Source organism: Triturus cristatus, chromosome 2_2 (assembly GCF_964204655.1).
Source record: "Triturus cristatus chromosome 2_2, aTriCri1.1, whole genome shotgun sequence".
In the NCBI taxonomy this organism is placed as follows: Eukaryota; Metazoa; Chordata; class Amphibia; order Caudata; family Salamandridae; genus Triturus; species Triturus cristatus.
Genome location: NC_140582.1, coordinates 204,857,928 through 204,873,083, shown reverse-complemented (window position 1 = coordinate 204,873,083; position 15,156 = coordinate 204,857,928). Strand labels below are relative to the sequence as shown.

The following is a 15,156-nucleotide window of genomic DNA, read 5'->3' as shown; positions in this document are numbered from 1 at the left end:
GGCACCACCTTCCCCTGTATGGAATCTAAATTTAGTTCTTACACGTCTAATGGGTCCGCCCTTCGAACCAATGCACAAATGTGAGCTACAGTTTCTCACCTGGAAAACAGCTTTCCTTGTAGCTATCACTTCCCTTAGAAGGGTTGGTGAAATACAAGCGTTCACCATACAGGAACTCTACATACAAATGCATCACAGCAAGGTCATACTTCGCACAAATCCGAAGTTTCTGCCCAAAGTCATTTCCCCCTTCCACCTCAATCAATCAGTGGAATTACCTGTCTTCTTTTCGCAACCCCAATCTGTTGCAGAAAGGGCCTTACACACGCTTGATGTAAAAAGGGCGTTACTATACTACATACAAAGAACGCAACCCTTCAGGAAGACTAAACAATTGTTCGTTTCCTTCTCTCCACCACATAAAGGCAACCCCATTTCAAAATCAGGGATAGCTAGGTGGATTGTAAAATGCATACAAATTTGCTATCAAAAGGCAAAGAGAACATTATCTGTTCCCCCTAAAGCCCACTCTACAAGAAAGTTAGGGGCTTCTATGGCTTTTCTAGGGAATATACCCTTAGATGACATCTGCAAGGCAGCCACATGGTCTACACCGCACACCTTCACAAAACACTACTGTGTAGATGTGCATTCCAAGCAGCAAGCTAGGGTGGGCCAGGCTGTACTAAAGACACTTTTTCAAACAGCTGCAACGGATACCGGTGGTCGCCGCTAAGGTTGGGTACTGCTATGTAATCTATGCTAAGTGTACAATCTGCAGCTCATATGCCTCGAACGGAATATGCTACTTACCAGTATGCATCTGTTCTTGGCATGTAGAGCTGCAGAGTTGTACACGCCCACCCGCCTCCCCGGCTACCTGTATCCGTTCCAGTACATCTTATTTAGATACAACACATGGGTTTCTCACTGTTATTACTACGCTCCATCATTTCCCTGTTGGCGAAAAACAATCTGAGGATGGAGCCGAAGCCCATGCGCAGTACGGACCGAAGGAGGAGTCACCAAACTCGTGACTTCCAAAGACTGTCCAAGAAGAAAAACAAACTGCAAACATCCGGGCCCAACACCAGATGGCGACCTATGCTAAGTGTACAACTCTGCAGCTCTACATGCCAAGAACAGATGCATACTGGTAAGTAGCATATTCCTTAACAATGAGGGTTGTAAGAACTCCTTATCTTGGTGCAAAACCAGATATGTTTTTGTATTTGACCTCCAACAGCACCATCAAACATCAAAGTTCTTCAGATTAATGCCTAGAAGCACAAATGGCTTAAAGATCGATTGGCAGCAGTTGAAGTAATACAATAAATCTTTTCCTGTGCCCTCGCCAGACACAAAAGTAGGACTTTGGTGGACTGGTGTACGTATTCATGGACCACTCTTAGTGGGATCTGTAACAAGTTACTTTTTCAGTTCTTTCCAAATACTATATAAAAGATGAGATTATACATGTCTGCCTTGATGTTAGGAACATAATTGTTGTATTCTTTTAATGGCTGTATTGCGAGAGTGACCGCTGCTGTTCGTGTGGTTCCATGTGGAGCGTGAACATTTTAGGGCTTTACAGCCTTCCATAGTGTACCTGTGTATGTATGGGCATTGTGCTATGTTGTGGCATTCCCTGCTTTGGCGCCCTGTGAGAAATCTATTGAATAATTTGTTAAATTCTGTAAGCTCATTGCATCCATACAAGTTTTTCTATTGAGAAATAAAGTGACCCTGACTGCTGGGTGTGTGTTTTTGCGTAATGCCAACTGCAGCATGCCAATTTGTTAGTAATTATTAGCTAAAATCCCTGAGCCGGAATGCGGTTTGGTTGGTTGCATTTGTTACTACACGAGCACTTAACTGTGAATAATGCCAATGAGAGTATTTAGCTGAGAGAGTATGGTATGTGAGAACGCTTAAAGACTAAATCTGAAAGAGACACATTAGTGGTAGATTCCTTACCTTAGACTATCCCCAGGCGTCAGACTGGATCCAGAAACCTTTTCGTCAGCAGTACCCCTGCGCGTCGGTATGTGGTGTCGTGCGGCTCCGTGTCAGTCGCTGGTGTCGTATGTGCCGAGATGACATCACGGAGACTACTTGGGCGCCACCCATGCACACTGACGTCAGTTCTTTCTTTTTCCGCGCCAGCAAGCGCAGATCCGGTTACTTTTTGACAAACTTTTTGAGACTTTTGTCTCTACTTATTTTGAGTCTTTGACTCCTGGTGCCACGTAGGGATGTCTGGGGGGGCCTGTCGCCGTACGATGTTGGTGGCTGGCCCCCATGGCATCTGTCTCTACTGTCTGGAGCGCGACCATGACTCCCGGTCATGTTCCAACTGTCTGGCCATGGCTCCGAAGGCTTTGCGGGAGCGGTCACGAAAGCTGCTGGAGGCCAGGCAGTTGTCTCCGTGTCGTTCGAGGTCCAGGGGCCGCTCAAGGGACCGACCGCGGAGCCATCATCATCATCGCTCTTCGGGGTCAAAGTCTTCTCCCTCTGAATCGGGTAAGAGATGTCGCAAGAAAAAGTAGAAGAAGCGTGTTGGCTCTTTGACATCCCCCCCGTCGGTCTCCGGACGCGGACCAGTGGGCCAGGGATCCTTCCCCTGTGGCTTTGTTGGAGCCTGGGAGTCCCGCGGCCTACCCACCCTATCCGGCTCCGTCAGCGACTCCGGCCCAGGTGCAATAGTTTCTTGCCGCCATGGACCGCCTTCTCAGGCCTAGGCTTCCCGCCGGCGCGCCTTTGGGCCCCGCGGTCCCTATTGAGGGGCCTTGCTTGCCACCGACTCGGCCGCAGGCGGCTCCGGCAGGTCCTCCGCCAGCGGCTCTGGCCCCGGTGCCACAGGTTCCTCCGGCGCCGCCATGGGTTCTGTTCGTCCCACCTCCGCCCTTGCCCGAATATTTGGGCAATTTTCCTCCGGCTTGGGACCCTAATTGGGACATTGAGCCGGATCGGCGCCGTTGGAGCATTTACTTTCCCCTGTGCCTCCCCTGCCAATGCCGCCTGTGCCACGGGCTGTGGAAGAGGGGGATGACTGGGAGGGGTCGGAGGACCCTCTTGCATGGCAGTGCGAGTCTAAACATGAGTGGGCGAAGTACGCAGGTGGCCTTGATCTCTCCTCCGAGCCTGGATTTATGTCTCCTCCCGCAGTCATGGCGGAGGGCGCCACATATACTGTGGTGCTCTGTAGAGCAGCTGAGACCCTTGACCTTGATCTGCCTACTGTCACTCACAAGACCAACCTCCTTACTGAGGTGCTTCAGCTGGCGCAAGTTCTACGGAACCTCTGCTCCCGTTTAATGAGACCTTGACGGATGTTTTGATGGGCACCAGGTCTAGGCCAGCCACAGGGGTTCCTGCGGATAAGAACGTGGCCAGGCGTCATCGCCCGGAACCGGGTGACCCGACCTTTCTGACAAATCATCTGACTCCGGAGAGCCTGCTCATTCAGGTCTCCACTGCCAAAGTGCGTTCCCTACAGCCCTGCCGGATAAGGAATCGAAAAAGCTGGAGCAGTTTCGCGAGAAGTTATTTTCCTCTGCCAGCTTGGGGCTGCGGTCAGTCAACACCACATGCCTCTTGGGCCGCTATTCTCATGCTGTGTGGGACACAGTGGCGCAGGCACTGCCCCAGTGTTCGGAACAGGTTTGGGTTGTACTTTCCCGGGCTGTACTTTCCCAGGCTGTTGCGGAGTTGAAGGATGCTGTGAAGTTCGCCATTCGGTGTGGGTTGGACACCGTGGACTCTTTAGGGGAAGCGATCTCCACAACAGTGGCCCTGCGTCGCCATGCCTGGCTGAGGTCCACTGGGTTTTCGGGAGATGTCCAGAGTTCCCTCATGGACATGCCTTTTGATGGTACTCGCCTGATTGGCTATAAGGCAGACAGTGCGCTGGAGCGTTTCAAGGACTCAGGCTACGGCCAAGTCCTTGGGTCTCTCCACCACATGCCCGGCCATGTCAACCTTTTGTGGCCACAGAAGGGGTGCCCCTGCACGTTCATTCAGCCAGGAGCCTGCACAGAACCAAAATCAGCGCGGCCGCCGTGGCGGCACAGGGGGCCAACGGGTGGGTCAGTCCACCTCTGCACCCGCCTCAAAGCCTTCCCAGTCCGAGCTTCGGGGTGCACCCCACACCTGGGGGCGGCAGGATTCAACATCACCTCCCCCCACTGGCGTTTTCACTTCGGATAGGTGGGTGCTGCAAATTGTCCTAAGGGGTTACTCCCTGCCCTTCAAGTCTGCCCCCCCCCCCCAGCCATGCCACCTCAGTTCCACTGCATGTCGGGATCACTTTGCGCTTCTCCAGCAGGAAGTCACAGCCTTCCTGGCCAAGGGGGCCATTGAGCGCGTTCCTGGGCCAGAAGTAGGACGTGGTTGTTATTCCCACTACTTTCTGGTCCCCAAGAAGGACACAGGGGGCCTGCGTCCCATCTTGGACCTCAGGAACGTCAATCGCTTCCTCCGGAAGGAGAAGTTCAAGATGTTGACTCTGACTCAGGTCTTGGCTGCCCTCGACCCTGGAGACTGGATGGTAGCGTTGGACTTGCAGGGCGCATATTTTCACCTCCCCGTCCTGCCGGCCCACCGGCGTTACCTGCATTTCATGGTAGGCCACGAGCATTTTCAATTTGCCGTGCTCCCCTTCGGCCTTACCAGCGCCCCTTGGGTGTTCACCAAAGTGATGGCAGTGGTCGCAGCTCATCTGTGCAGGTCAGGGGTGTCAGTCTTCCCCTACCTCGACAACTGGTTGTTGAAGGCGGGCTCGCCCCAGACAGTCGTCGCCCACCTTCAGACTACGGCCGACCTCCTGCATTTGCTGGGGTTCTCCATCAACGTGCGGAAGTCGAACCGGAGTCCCTCTCAGAGGCTCCCCTTCATCGGAGCGGTTCTTGATTCGACGCAGTTTTAGGTTTATCCTCCCATGCAGCGAGTCCGGGATATTCAGGCTATGATTCCGATCTTTCAGCCTCTATCCCGGGTTTCAGTCAGGATGACCCTCCTGGGCCTGATGGCCTCCTGCATCCTACTGGTGCAACATGCCAGATGGCATATGCGGGCTCTGCAGTGGGACCTGAAGTTCCAGTGGTCACAACATCGGGGCAACCTGTCCAGATCTCGGAGGGCACTGCACGACAATTGCAGTGGTGGCTCACGAATCTCGATTGGGTCAATGGCAGATCCCTCTCCCTTCCCCAACCGGAGCACACAGTGGTGATGGATGCATCCCTCCTGGGATGGGGCGGCCACTTGGGAGAGGCGGAGATCAGAGGCCTCTGGTCTCCGGCGGAGTCCCGGCTCCATATCGACCTTTTTGGAGCTTTGGGCGATCCGTCTTGCACTGAAGGCATTCTGTCCGGGGGAAGTGTAGTGCAGGTGTTCACGGACAAACCCACCACCATGTGGTATTGCAACAAACAGGGCGGGGCGGGGTCGTGGACCCTATGTCAGGAGGCTCTGCGCCTCTGGACATGGCTGGAACATCAAGGCATTACCTTGGTGGTTCAACACCTGGCAGGTTCTCTGAACGCCAGGGCAGACTGACTCAGCCGCCAGGGCTTGATGGATCACGAATGGCGTCTGCACTCGGACGTGGCACACGGTCTCTTTCTGCAGTGGGAGAGCCTTGGTTAGATCTATTTGCCACCGAAGAGAACGCGCAATGTCATCCGTTCTGCGCGTTGGAATTTCCAAGGCGGTACTCGCTCGGCGACGCTTTGTGTCGCGAGTGGAGTTGCGGTCTGTTGTACGCCTTTCCGCCTATACCACTTCTGCCCAGAGTGCTGAAGAAGATTCGGCGCGACTGGGCCCAAGTCATCCTTGTGGCTCCGGATTGGGCACGAAGATACTGGTATCTCAAGCTACTCAGCATGGCAATCGATCCCCCGATCCGACTGCCTCTTCGGGAGGATCTTCTGTCGCAGCAGCAGGGGACGGTCCTCCACCCGAACCTGTCCAGCCTCCACCTCCATGCGTGGAGATTGAGCGGCGACAGTTGACAGCTTTCGATCTTCCTCCCAAAGTCTGTGATGTCATTCTTGCAGCCAGGTGTCCCTCCACTAAAACGGTATAGGTCTTCAAGGGGAACAATTTTGTGGCATGGTGCACAGCAAAGGCTGTGGATCCCCTTTCTGCCCCTCTTTCTGAGGTCCTTCTGTTCCTTCTATCCTAAGCCCAGCAGGGCTCTACTCTGGGCACTATCAAAGGTTGTCTTTCGGCCATCTCTGCTTTTCTACAGCTTCCAGATCAGCCTTCTCTTTTTTAGTCCCTGGTTGTTAACCGTTTCCTCAGAGGCTTTATACACACGTTTCCTCCCGTGCCTTTCATAATGCCTCAATGGGACTTAAATCTTGTCCTGACTTATCTAATGTGCGCTCCCTTTGAGCCCCTTCATACCTGTCCTTTACGTCTTCTCACTCTAAAGATGGCTTTCCTGGTAGCTATCACCTCTGCCAGAAGAGTGAGTGAGCGAGCTCCAGGCTCTTTCTTCCAAACCTCCTTTTCTTTTTGTTCATCCAGACAAGGTGGTTTTTAGGACCCGTCCTTCTTACTTGCCAAAGGTTGTCACGCCCTTCCACGTTGGGCAGACCATCACTTTGCCCACCTTCTTTCTGCATGCTTCAAAAGAGGAAGAGAGGCTCCACCGTCTGGACCCAAAATGTGCGCTCTCGTTCTATCTGAAGCGCACACAACAGTTCCAGGTGGAGGACCAGCTCTTTGTTGGCTACGTGGGCGCCAAAAAAGTTTGGGCCGTGCACAAACGAACCATCTCTCGGTGGGTCATTCTGTGCATCAAAGCGTGTTACTCTTTGGCTAAGAAGGAGCCTTCTTTGGGGTTGCGTGCCCATTCTACCAGGACGACGGCGGCCACTACTGCCTTTGGACGCGGCGTTCCCTTGCAGGACATTTGTCAGGCAGCTACGTGGGCTTTGCTGCACACGTTTACCAAGCCTCGAGAGACGGCTTGTTTGGCCGTTCTGTTCTCCTTGACTTTCTGGTGTAATCTTATTCGCAGACCCTCCACCGGGGTTGGTATTGCTGGAGTATGTATTCTAAGGTAAGAAATCTATCACTAGCGTGTCTCTTTCAGATGCACAAGTTACTACTTGTGTAACGATATATCTGTTAGAGACATTAGTTAGTGATAGATTCCTTACCGCCCCACCCATCCTCCCTGTTCTGCGAACTGATTTCTAGGGTTAAGGTCATCCCTTTCAGGGCCCTAGTTTCATGGCACCAGTGGTCAGTTTCTTGCATGGCTCTGCGTTCCTGGCGTCGAAAGTCGTGTACAGAACGGACGTCAGCACGCATGGGTGGTGCCTAAGTAGGCTCCGTGACGTCATCTCGGTGCATACGACGCCAGCGACGGATGCGGAGCCGCACGATGCCACCTACCAACGCGCAGGGGTACTGCTGACTAAAAACTTTCCGGATCCAGTCTGACGCCTGGGGATATTCTAAGGTAATGAATCCATCACTAACTAATGTCTCTTACAGATATATCGTTACACAAGTAGTAACTTGTGCTTCAGGAGTTACATTGAACGTTAGGATACAGGGAGAGATCTGGATGTGTTATAGTCTCAAGGCTAGGGCAGTGGAGCAAGATAATCACTTCTAGTTGGTAATTGTGTTTGTAGGTTATTTTTGAGGTGTGTTGGGAGAAGCAGTGCGCTAAGTGGGAAAGTACTCGTGGGCCACTCAGAGGCTTAAGTTGTGACAAGACAATGTTTAGCTTGTGATTGAAATGGGCAGCCAGGGGTTTAGGGGAGATGGCTTCTTCAAGCTTGACAAGAATGGCCATGAATATATATATTTAGTAATACTGTATCTGTATGCGGGGGGGGGGGAGATAGAGACTTTGTTGAGCTGGTGAGTATGGACAGAGGTCAAGGGGGATAAAGGTGAAAAACCTCATGTTGTTGATAACCCTGAGATGAATGATAATGGAAGGAAAGAAAGTGGAGTCAGAGAGGAAGGGAATGTGATGGTTAGGAAGAGCAGTAGGTCAATGTTGATCTTTCAATGTATTGTAGGCATCCTGGTTTCCTGGCAGAGAGGCAGCATCTAAAGCTGTGAGTAAGGAAGATTAGAGTTAGAGCTAAAATATAGTATGAAATATTGGATTAATAGATTACCCAATATGATGCTAACATGAAACGTTGAGTGGGGCAAGAACAAAGTCTTGGTGGGTGTGTACTGGTCTGAGGTAGGTACAAAATTGGAGCTTCAGGGCAGACTTTGAATGGTTACCTTGGTGGGAGGAGAACCAGGAGTGTGAAGTGCTAGTTATAGCTCGAATTGGTCCTGGGGTGTTGACCATTGTAAAGGTGATGGTGAGATGAAATGGGTGGGGATAGAACATATCTTCTGACCACCACAACCATCTATATTGGAATACATCTTCAATTATATTATGAGATCCTTTACCTGATGTGGAGGAATATTTTAAAAGCAATGATACCATAAATAAGGGTAGTTTAGACATGCAGTGCTAAGTGACATCCAATCATCACTGAAAACTGCCTTCAGTTTGACACGTGAGCATGTGTAACATGCTGGTTCTGGTTCACCAGGGAGATTGATTTTATGTTGTTTTTATTAAATATTTATCACGTTTCCTTTTTCACTTTTGTTTAGGTTCTTTACAATGGATTCACTGGTCGCAAAATTACATCACAGATGTTTGTTGGTCCCACTTACTACCAACGCTTAAAGCACATGGTGGATGACAAAATTCACTCACGTGCCCGGGGGCCAATTCAGATACTTAACAGGCAACCTATGGAGGGTAGATCGCGGTAAGTAGTGCTATTTATTTGTTTTGTAAAGTGCCAACATGATGTAGTCTTGCCACTTTTGCAGACACAGGAGTTTGGTGGAAATGTTGCGCTCCAGACTGCAGAAGAAGCTTTGGGGGAGACGGGTGTTTTCTTTTGTTGTAGTCTGAAGCATTTGTTGTTGCCGGCACAAATTATCACGGCTGTCCGTTTTTGTAATCGCTGCTTTTTTATAGGACAGGTGTAAGATGGGTAGCTTATTGGTTTTGATATAGGACGTTCCAAATACCTGAGCAGAGGACATTGATAGACTTGCCCTTATGGGTCCTGTGGTTGAATTTGGATGACAAGCGGAGACTTGGGAGAGCATTTAATGGAGTGCTGATTTCTGTTGGTACATTGCATATTTGATTTAAAGCTCTTTAGGGAGTACATGATATTTTGAACTGCGTTCTTTACTCCACTGGATTTCTTTTCACTGCAGGGTAATGTGCTCTCACATCTTTACATTAAAGCATAGCCTGGCTGGGATTGTCCTAATTTCATTTTTTGATACCCATGTGTATGCTGAGCTCAAGTTATCCAGCTATAATCGACTTAAGTTTCTGGCCATAATTCCTGAGGCCAAGAGAATGACGCTGGTGTGATACTCTGGTCATCAAGATGTCCATTTTGGTGCCATTCAGACACTAATGATTCTTCATACAGTAATAAGTATGACTTAAATAGGATGTATGTCTTCTCTTGTGATTGAGTAGTCCTACTCTGACTCTTTATTAAAGAGTCTTTGGTATATTTGGTATTCGATGCCTGTAGACGTTGGATAGTCTTTGGAGTTTTTAAGTGATGGATGAACTGGTAGGTGATGAATGGAAATGGAGGGGGAAGGAGAGCTCCTTCGCCCCAAAGATTGATGAGCTGTGTTGGATTTTAAGTTGCAATCGTTTTTTATTCAGGTTCACAACATGTGAATAGACACTACCCACTGTAGTGAAAACAAGCCACAAACTTAAATCACCCCCCTAGCCACTCGACTCTGTCCCAGTGCTGGCTTGGATTTTAGACTTCAAAGTGCTATTGGATGACTTTGTGCTACCAGGAACAGGATCTCTATAAATCTGATCAAGATTGGGGTGCTTTTCAGGATTAATTTAAGATCGCCTACCGGTAGATGCTAGTGTGCATGTTAAGTCGTTTTTTTACACCCACGGGGGCTCGACCTGTGAGGTCGTTGGGAACGTAGGGATATCGTTGGTCCACTTCTCAGGCTGTGTGATTCTGGTACAGTGGTGTCTTTGGTGTCCAGATTGGTGCTAAATTCACTCGAGGTTGAAGGGGAGCCTGCAGAAAGAGGCTGCAGGCAGTGATGGGAAATCCAGTCTGGGCAAACCCAAGGGTGGGCTTAGCTCCTGTGAGTGTGGGGACCTCGTTGGCACGTCACCTCCCTTGGACTCTGGATTTGGAGCGCGGGTGCATAGGTACTTTTAGGCATCGGTGGTGGCGGTTAAAGACTTGCTTCTTTGTCTTGGTTCTGCAGAAAAGCAGCAAACATGACAGCTGGGCCACTCTCGGTGTTGATCTCACTGTCCCTTGACTTGCAGGTCTGTCTTCCTCGGCTTTGGTGTCCCGACTGGACACAACAAGCTTTGGTTGCAAGGGGTCCAGTAACCCAGGTATTGGCGCTGTGTGGCTATGCTCAGTCCTGGCGTCCCCACACTTGGAGGGAGGATGGATCTGACCTGTAGGAGCACAGCTACTTCTTCCTGGATGGCTGCTGCATTGGGAGTCCCTAGAAACAGCAGTTGGTGAAGCGAGTCTTGCTTCTTTGGTGCCTGTGGCTGCAGGGTAGTAGCTCCCCTACTCTGAGTTTTATTCACAATTGACAAAGCGCTGGAAGCCCTCTGGGTTTCTTGGGGTCTGCACTGCAGCAGGACAAGTCAGTTGCTCCACTAAGGTCGGGTGCAGCAGGCAGGCTGGGGCCAAGTCAGTCGTGCTCCTCTGTTTTCGGGTTAGTAGTCTTCTTTGTCCACTCCTTCCTTTGTGTCCTTGGAAATCTGAAGTCTTGTTCTCAGGGGGTCCCCTAAATACTCGATTTAGAGGTGTTAAGGAGAGTGAGAGCTTGTAGCCAATGGGCTACTTACTTCTGGGGTCACAACACCCCCTAGTTGACCACTTCCTTTGGGGAGTGGGCATCACCCTGTCCCAGAATTTCTAATTCCCCCACACACAAGATGGTGGAATTTCTAAATGTGTGTTTGCTACAAACTGTTCACCCTAAGATGTTTCCAGCCTGGCAGCGCAGCACACCTCCTGCATAGCTAATTGTCCTGTCTGCCTTTGTGCCAGATGGCCCAGTGCAGGGGGTGGCGTCTTTGGAGCCTCCTGCCTTGATATGCTGATTTACCAGCTTTCCCCGAGTAGGCATTGTTTCTGTCCTCTGAGAGCAGAGCTCTGACCTCCTAGGGAGTCAGAAACGAGTCTGTGGTGGCAGACTGGACTTGTCCGATCTAGTAGGTTTCGAGGGTACCTCTAAGATACCCTCTTGTGCATGTATTAATAGATCCGTCACTGGCTTTATTAATAGGAAGTGTTTGATACCAAAATCATATGTTTTCAGTGAAGCCATTATGCAGCTAAGGAACTCGTTTTAACCAGTACATACATTATGATGGCTTCCCTGCTCACTTGCAATATCTAGTACTAGAACTAGACTTGTGCTAATATTTCCTTACATAAAAAATGATGCACCCTGCCTTACAGCTCAAAGGCCTGCTGTAGGGATGACTTGCATATATTAGATGCAGTGGCTTTGGCATGACACACAGGAGTATGCCATGTTTTCACTCATGGTTTGCACCATGTCACGCAGCCTGCAATGGCAGTCTCTGTGGATTTTGTATGTGGATACCTTAGGGTGGCTTAAGATGTGCTTTAGCCATTAGGGACCCTCTTTAACACACATGCCCTAGGTACCTGGGGTGTCATTTACTAGGGACTTAAAGGGGTGCTAACTTCCTTAGTCAATTGTAGCACAAATAGGCAACACCTTGTTTTGGGCAAAGAGCACTGGCACCCAGGTCTGGTTAGTCCGTGTACTGTGAGTCGAAAAACAGCATCTAGTGGCTAAAAAGGGGACAACTGCAACAAAAGATCAGTTTCTTACTCAAGGTTACTGTGACCCTAAGCTGCATGCCCCTGGATTCAGTGGTGCTTTGACGTGCATCATTTGACTCTCCACTTGAAGTAACTTTGTACACTTTTTCCCCCCTGTTTGTTTTTGAATATTTGTTCGTCATTCCATTACATTTTTATGTTTACTTGTGTGCTTTCTTGATTTCTTACCTGTATTGTTTTTCGACTGGTTTGTTACCCAGAATACCTCAAACAATTGCACTAAGGTCTTCCGTAGATGAGCCAGGAAACCCTGCTCATTTCTGTGAACTGGGTTGCTCAGTTTTCCCTGCCATTCGAAGTTTCATTGCCTTACATACTACTTAAATTTTGGGAGCAGCTAATGAATCAATATTAAAGTCATTTAGATAGGGTGGTCTAATTGGATCTGCTCAAAAAATTAAGAACTTGCTCCTCTATATTTTTCATGTTTTTGAAATATTAAGTGCCTTAGAACCACTTTGTGATTAATGAATTTAAGACTCATTGGGCTGGAAGTAACCCACAGGTGTTTCTCACCATTTAATGACCCTGCCTGTCTGTAGGTGGTCAAGTTCCATAAAAAAACATATAAGACATTGTAAACCCAGTCCCTCAATGAATGGTTAGAGCTGATCGTTGAGTATGAATTTGCCACATTTAAATCTGTATGCCACACTTTATTACCGGCCGGCATGTAAAGTGTAACCTCTGAGGATTAACTCCAGGTTAGGTAGGAATGTATCTGAAGGGGCATGGCTGCATAGTAGTATTTCGCGTTAGAAGAGTCCCAGTTTTTCATCAAGGGTTTGGTGTGGGGAAGTGGGGGCGAAATAGGGTGATCGCCAGGCATATTATCTATATTACAATCCTGGGTAAGTAAGAAGATAGACGCTATAAATTCTGAAAACATTTTGGCCAGAGACGTTTAGTGGAATCCACTTGAATTGCAAAAATGAAGTCCTTGCTTTGTGGAATCTTCTCCTTATTGTTAAGAGAACACTGGAATAGTAGTTACCCCACTGACTTGAATGTCATTCTTCACGACTTAATCCCAGCGTTTGGAAATCTAGTTCCTTAATCGGCGTGCAGTGTCATTTAAGCATACACTCTATGGGGCAGAAGGTGCTGGCTGAAGTGCTTCGGAGCCTGAGAAAGACAAAGTGAGGAGTCTGCTGTCCTGAGTGGATCCGCCTCAACAGCCATGGGGGCTCGGTATTAACATTACAGAGTATACATCAACAGTACTGCTTCCTCTCCAGAGACCGCTACATCTCTTCACTATAGAAATCCCCACCTATTAACATTCTGCATCTTTGTACTGATTTTGAAAAGTATGACAGCCTATGCTCAGCACTTAATTGCTCTCTAGTTGGGTTCGCAATCTACAAATGCCCATAAATACATTTGGCAAGTGTAGGGAATCACCACAGTCTACTTCATGCTAACCAAATGTAGTGGGGACCTATCTAGAAATAATTTGCAAAATCAACTGCTGGAAAATACGGATATAACTTGAATGCCAACCTAGATATCTATACACCATCAGCATTGCCACCAAGAGTCCATATCACCACAAAAAAAACTAAATGAATAAACTACTGGCCTCTGAACATGCATGAGCCATGGTTGCATAGTGAGATTTCATGGGACACTTCTGCCCCAGTTGACACTTTTGCTACAAGACTTGGTTTGGTTTGTGGCAGTTTGTAACATACTTCCTACAGAAATATTGTTTGTTTTTCATTTCCTTTGACCTCCTGCACCAATTTCCTACATTTCTGTTTTGTATTTCTTAATAGAATTTCCTGTTTTAGTTAACTTCTATTTTTGATTCTGATGTTTTTTTCCCTAGAGGGTTGCCTTGTTGCTTAGTTTACGCCACTCAATGTGAGGCAAGTTTGTAGTCATTGAAACTTTAAGCTTTTGGAGTTGGCCTTATTTTAGGTCTCGCCTGAGCCAGTGCATGCGCTGCTGGGCGAGACATTTAGTAAACGTTGCTTCTAAAAGTGCGACCGCACTTTTGGCTGGCATTCTGCGTGCGTTCACGTGCACAGCCACGGGCAGAGGCGCCATATGGCATTCCTGTCGCTCGTCTCCACGCGCGCCTCGCTTCAATGCCCCTCCCCCCATTACCGAGCGCGTCTCGCAGCTTGTTTTTTTGGAACTTTGAGCGCAAGGCGCGTGTGCGGCCAATGCTCAAAATTAATAAGTAAATGTCCTGTTCTATCTCCAGCCCACATCTCTGTTCACAATATTGACGCGTCCAAAGTGCGCAGATATAAATTATTTTGAAAATCAGACTTAGACTTTCCGCAGTGTACTGTGGCTGAATTAATAAAACGCGTCGTGTCCCTGGCAAGCTTAGGTGTACGGTATTAATAAAACAGTCTGTTTATTGTATGGCTTAGGAGGGACGTGTTTCAATGTTGACTCGAGTCTTTTAGGTGATAAGACAAAGCCGTACCATAACAGTACCAGGAAGTTATTGAGAGGAAGTACTTTTCACATTCCATCACGACTTTGCTGACGCAGCTCCTCTCCTCAACGACGCTCACCTTGACGTAGCCCGGGCCTCTATCCTTACCGGGCTGCAGCTGTGATCTGCATCTTTAAGGGGCTGCGAGCACATGCCGAGGGTGGTTATTTAATAATGTGGCCGGAATGTGTTTATGCTCTGTGGGAGGGGAACGCTGAAACGGTTGTTGTTTTATTTTAAACTATTCTGCCAGGAATGCTGACACGGAAAAATAGATTTTAATGGCAAACCAGGACTGTCTGCGCCAGTGCCCGCGATCCCTATTGCCTCCTCTAGGCACAGACAGTTACAGCATTCCCATCATTGCCCCAAGGCTTAGCTACACAGACGCAGGGGTTGAATTCATGTCTTGTGTGTGTCCTGTGCGGCCAGAGAGGGCAAAATTATGCTGCATGTTTGCCTAACATACGCAGTCAGAAAATGAAAATTATGCAACATTATGCGGCAAAGTTTGCTACAGTATTACTTCATGATTTTGTCTTTTTTACACATTAACAGTCTGGTCAAAGGTCTCCCCTCATCGGTATCGGTCTGACACCCAAATACTGCTCTAAGCAACTAAAAAGTTAACCAGAGGACCTTGCAAGGGGCGTCCACTGCGCAGCAACACGTCCATTTATTTTTAAGAACTTCAGACACGTTTTCAGAAAGATTTTTTCTTTTTTCTTTTTT

General features: G+C 48.6%; 1 protein-coding gene across 1 annotated transcript in view; it reads left to right on the top strand.

Moving 5' to 3' along the window:
- The window catches only part of POLR2B (RNA polymerase II subunit B), a 138,834-nt gene that overhangs the window by 119,399 nt on the left and 4,279 nt on the right, over window positions 1-15,156 (top strand). The window contains exon 23 of the mRNA XM_085641182.1: window positions 8,656-8,816. Coding sequence (XP_085497308.1) covers window positions 8,656-8,816 — 161 coding nt within the window. The remainder of the gene's footprint in view (window positions 1-8,655; window positions 8,817-15,156) is intronic.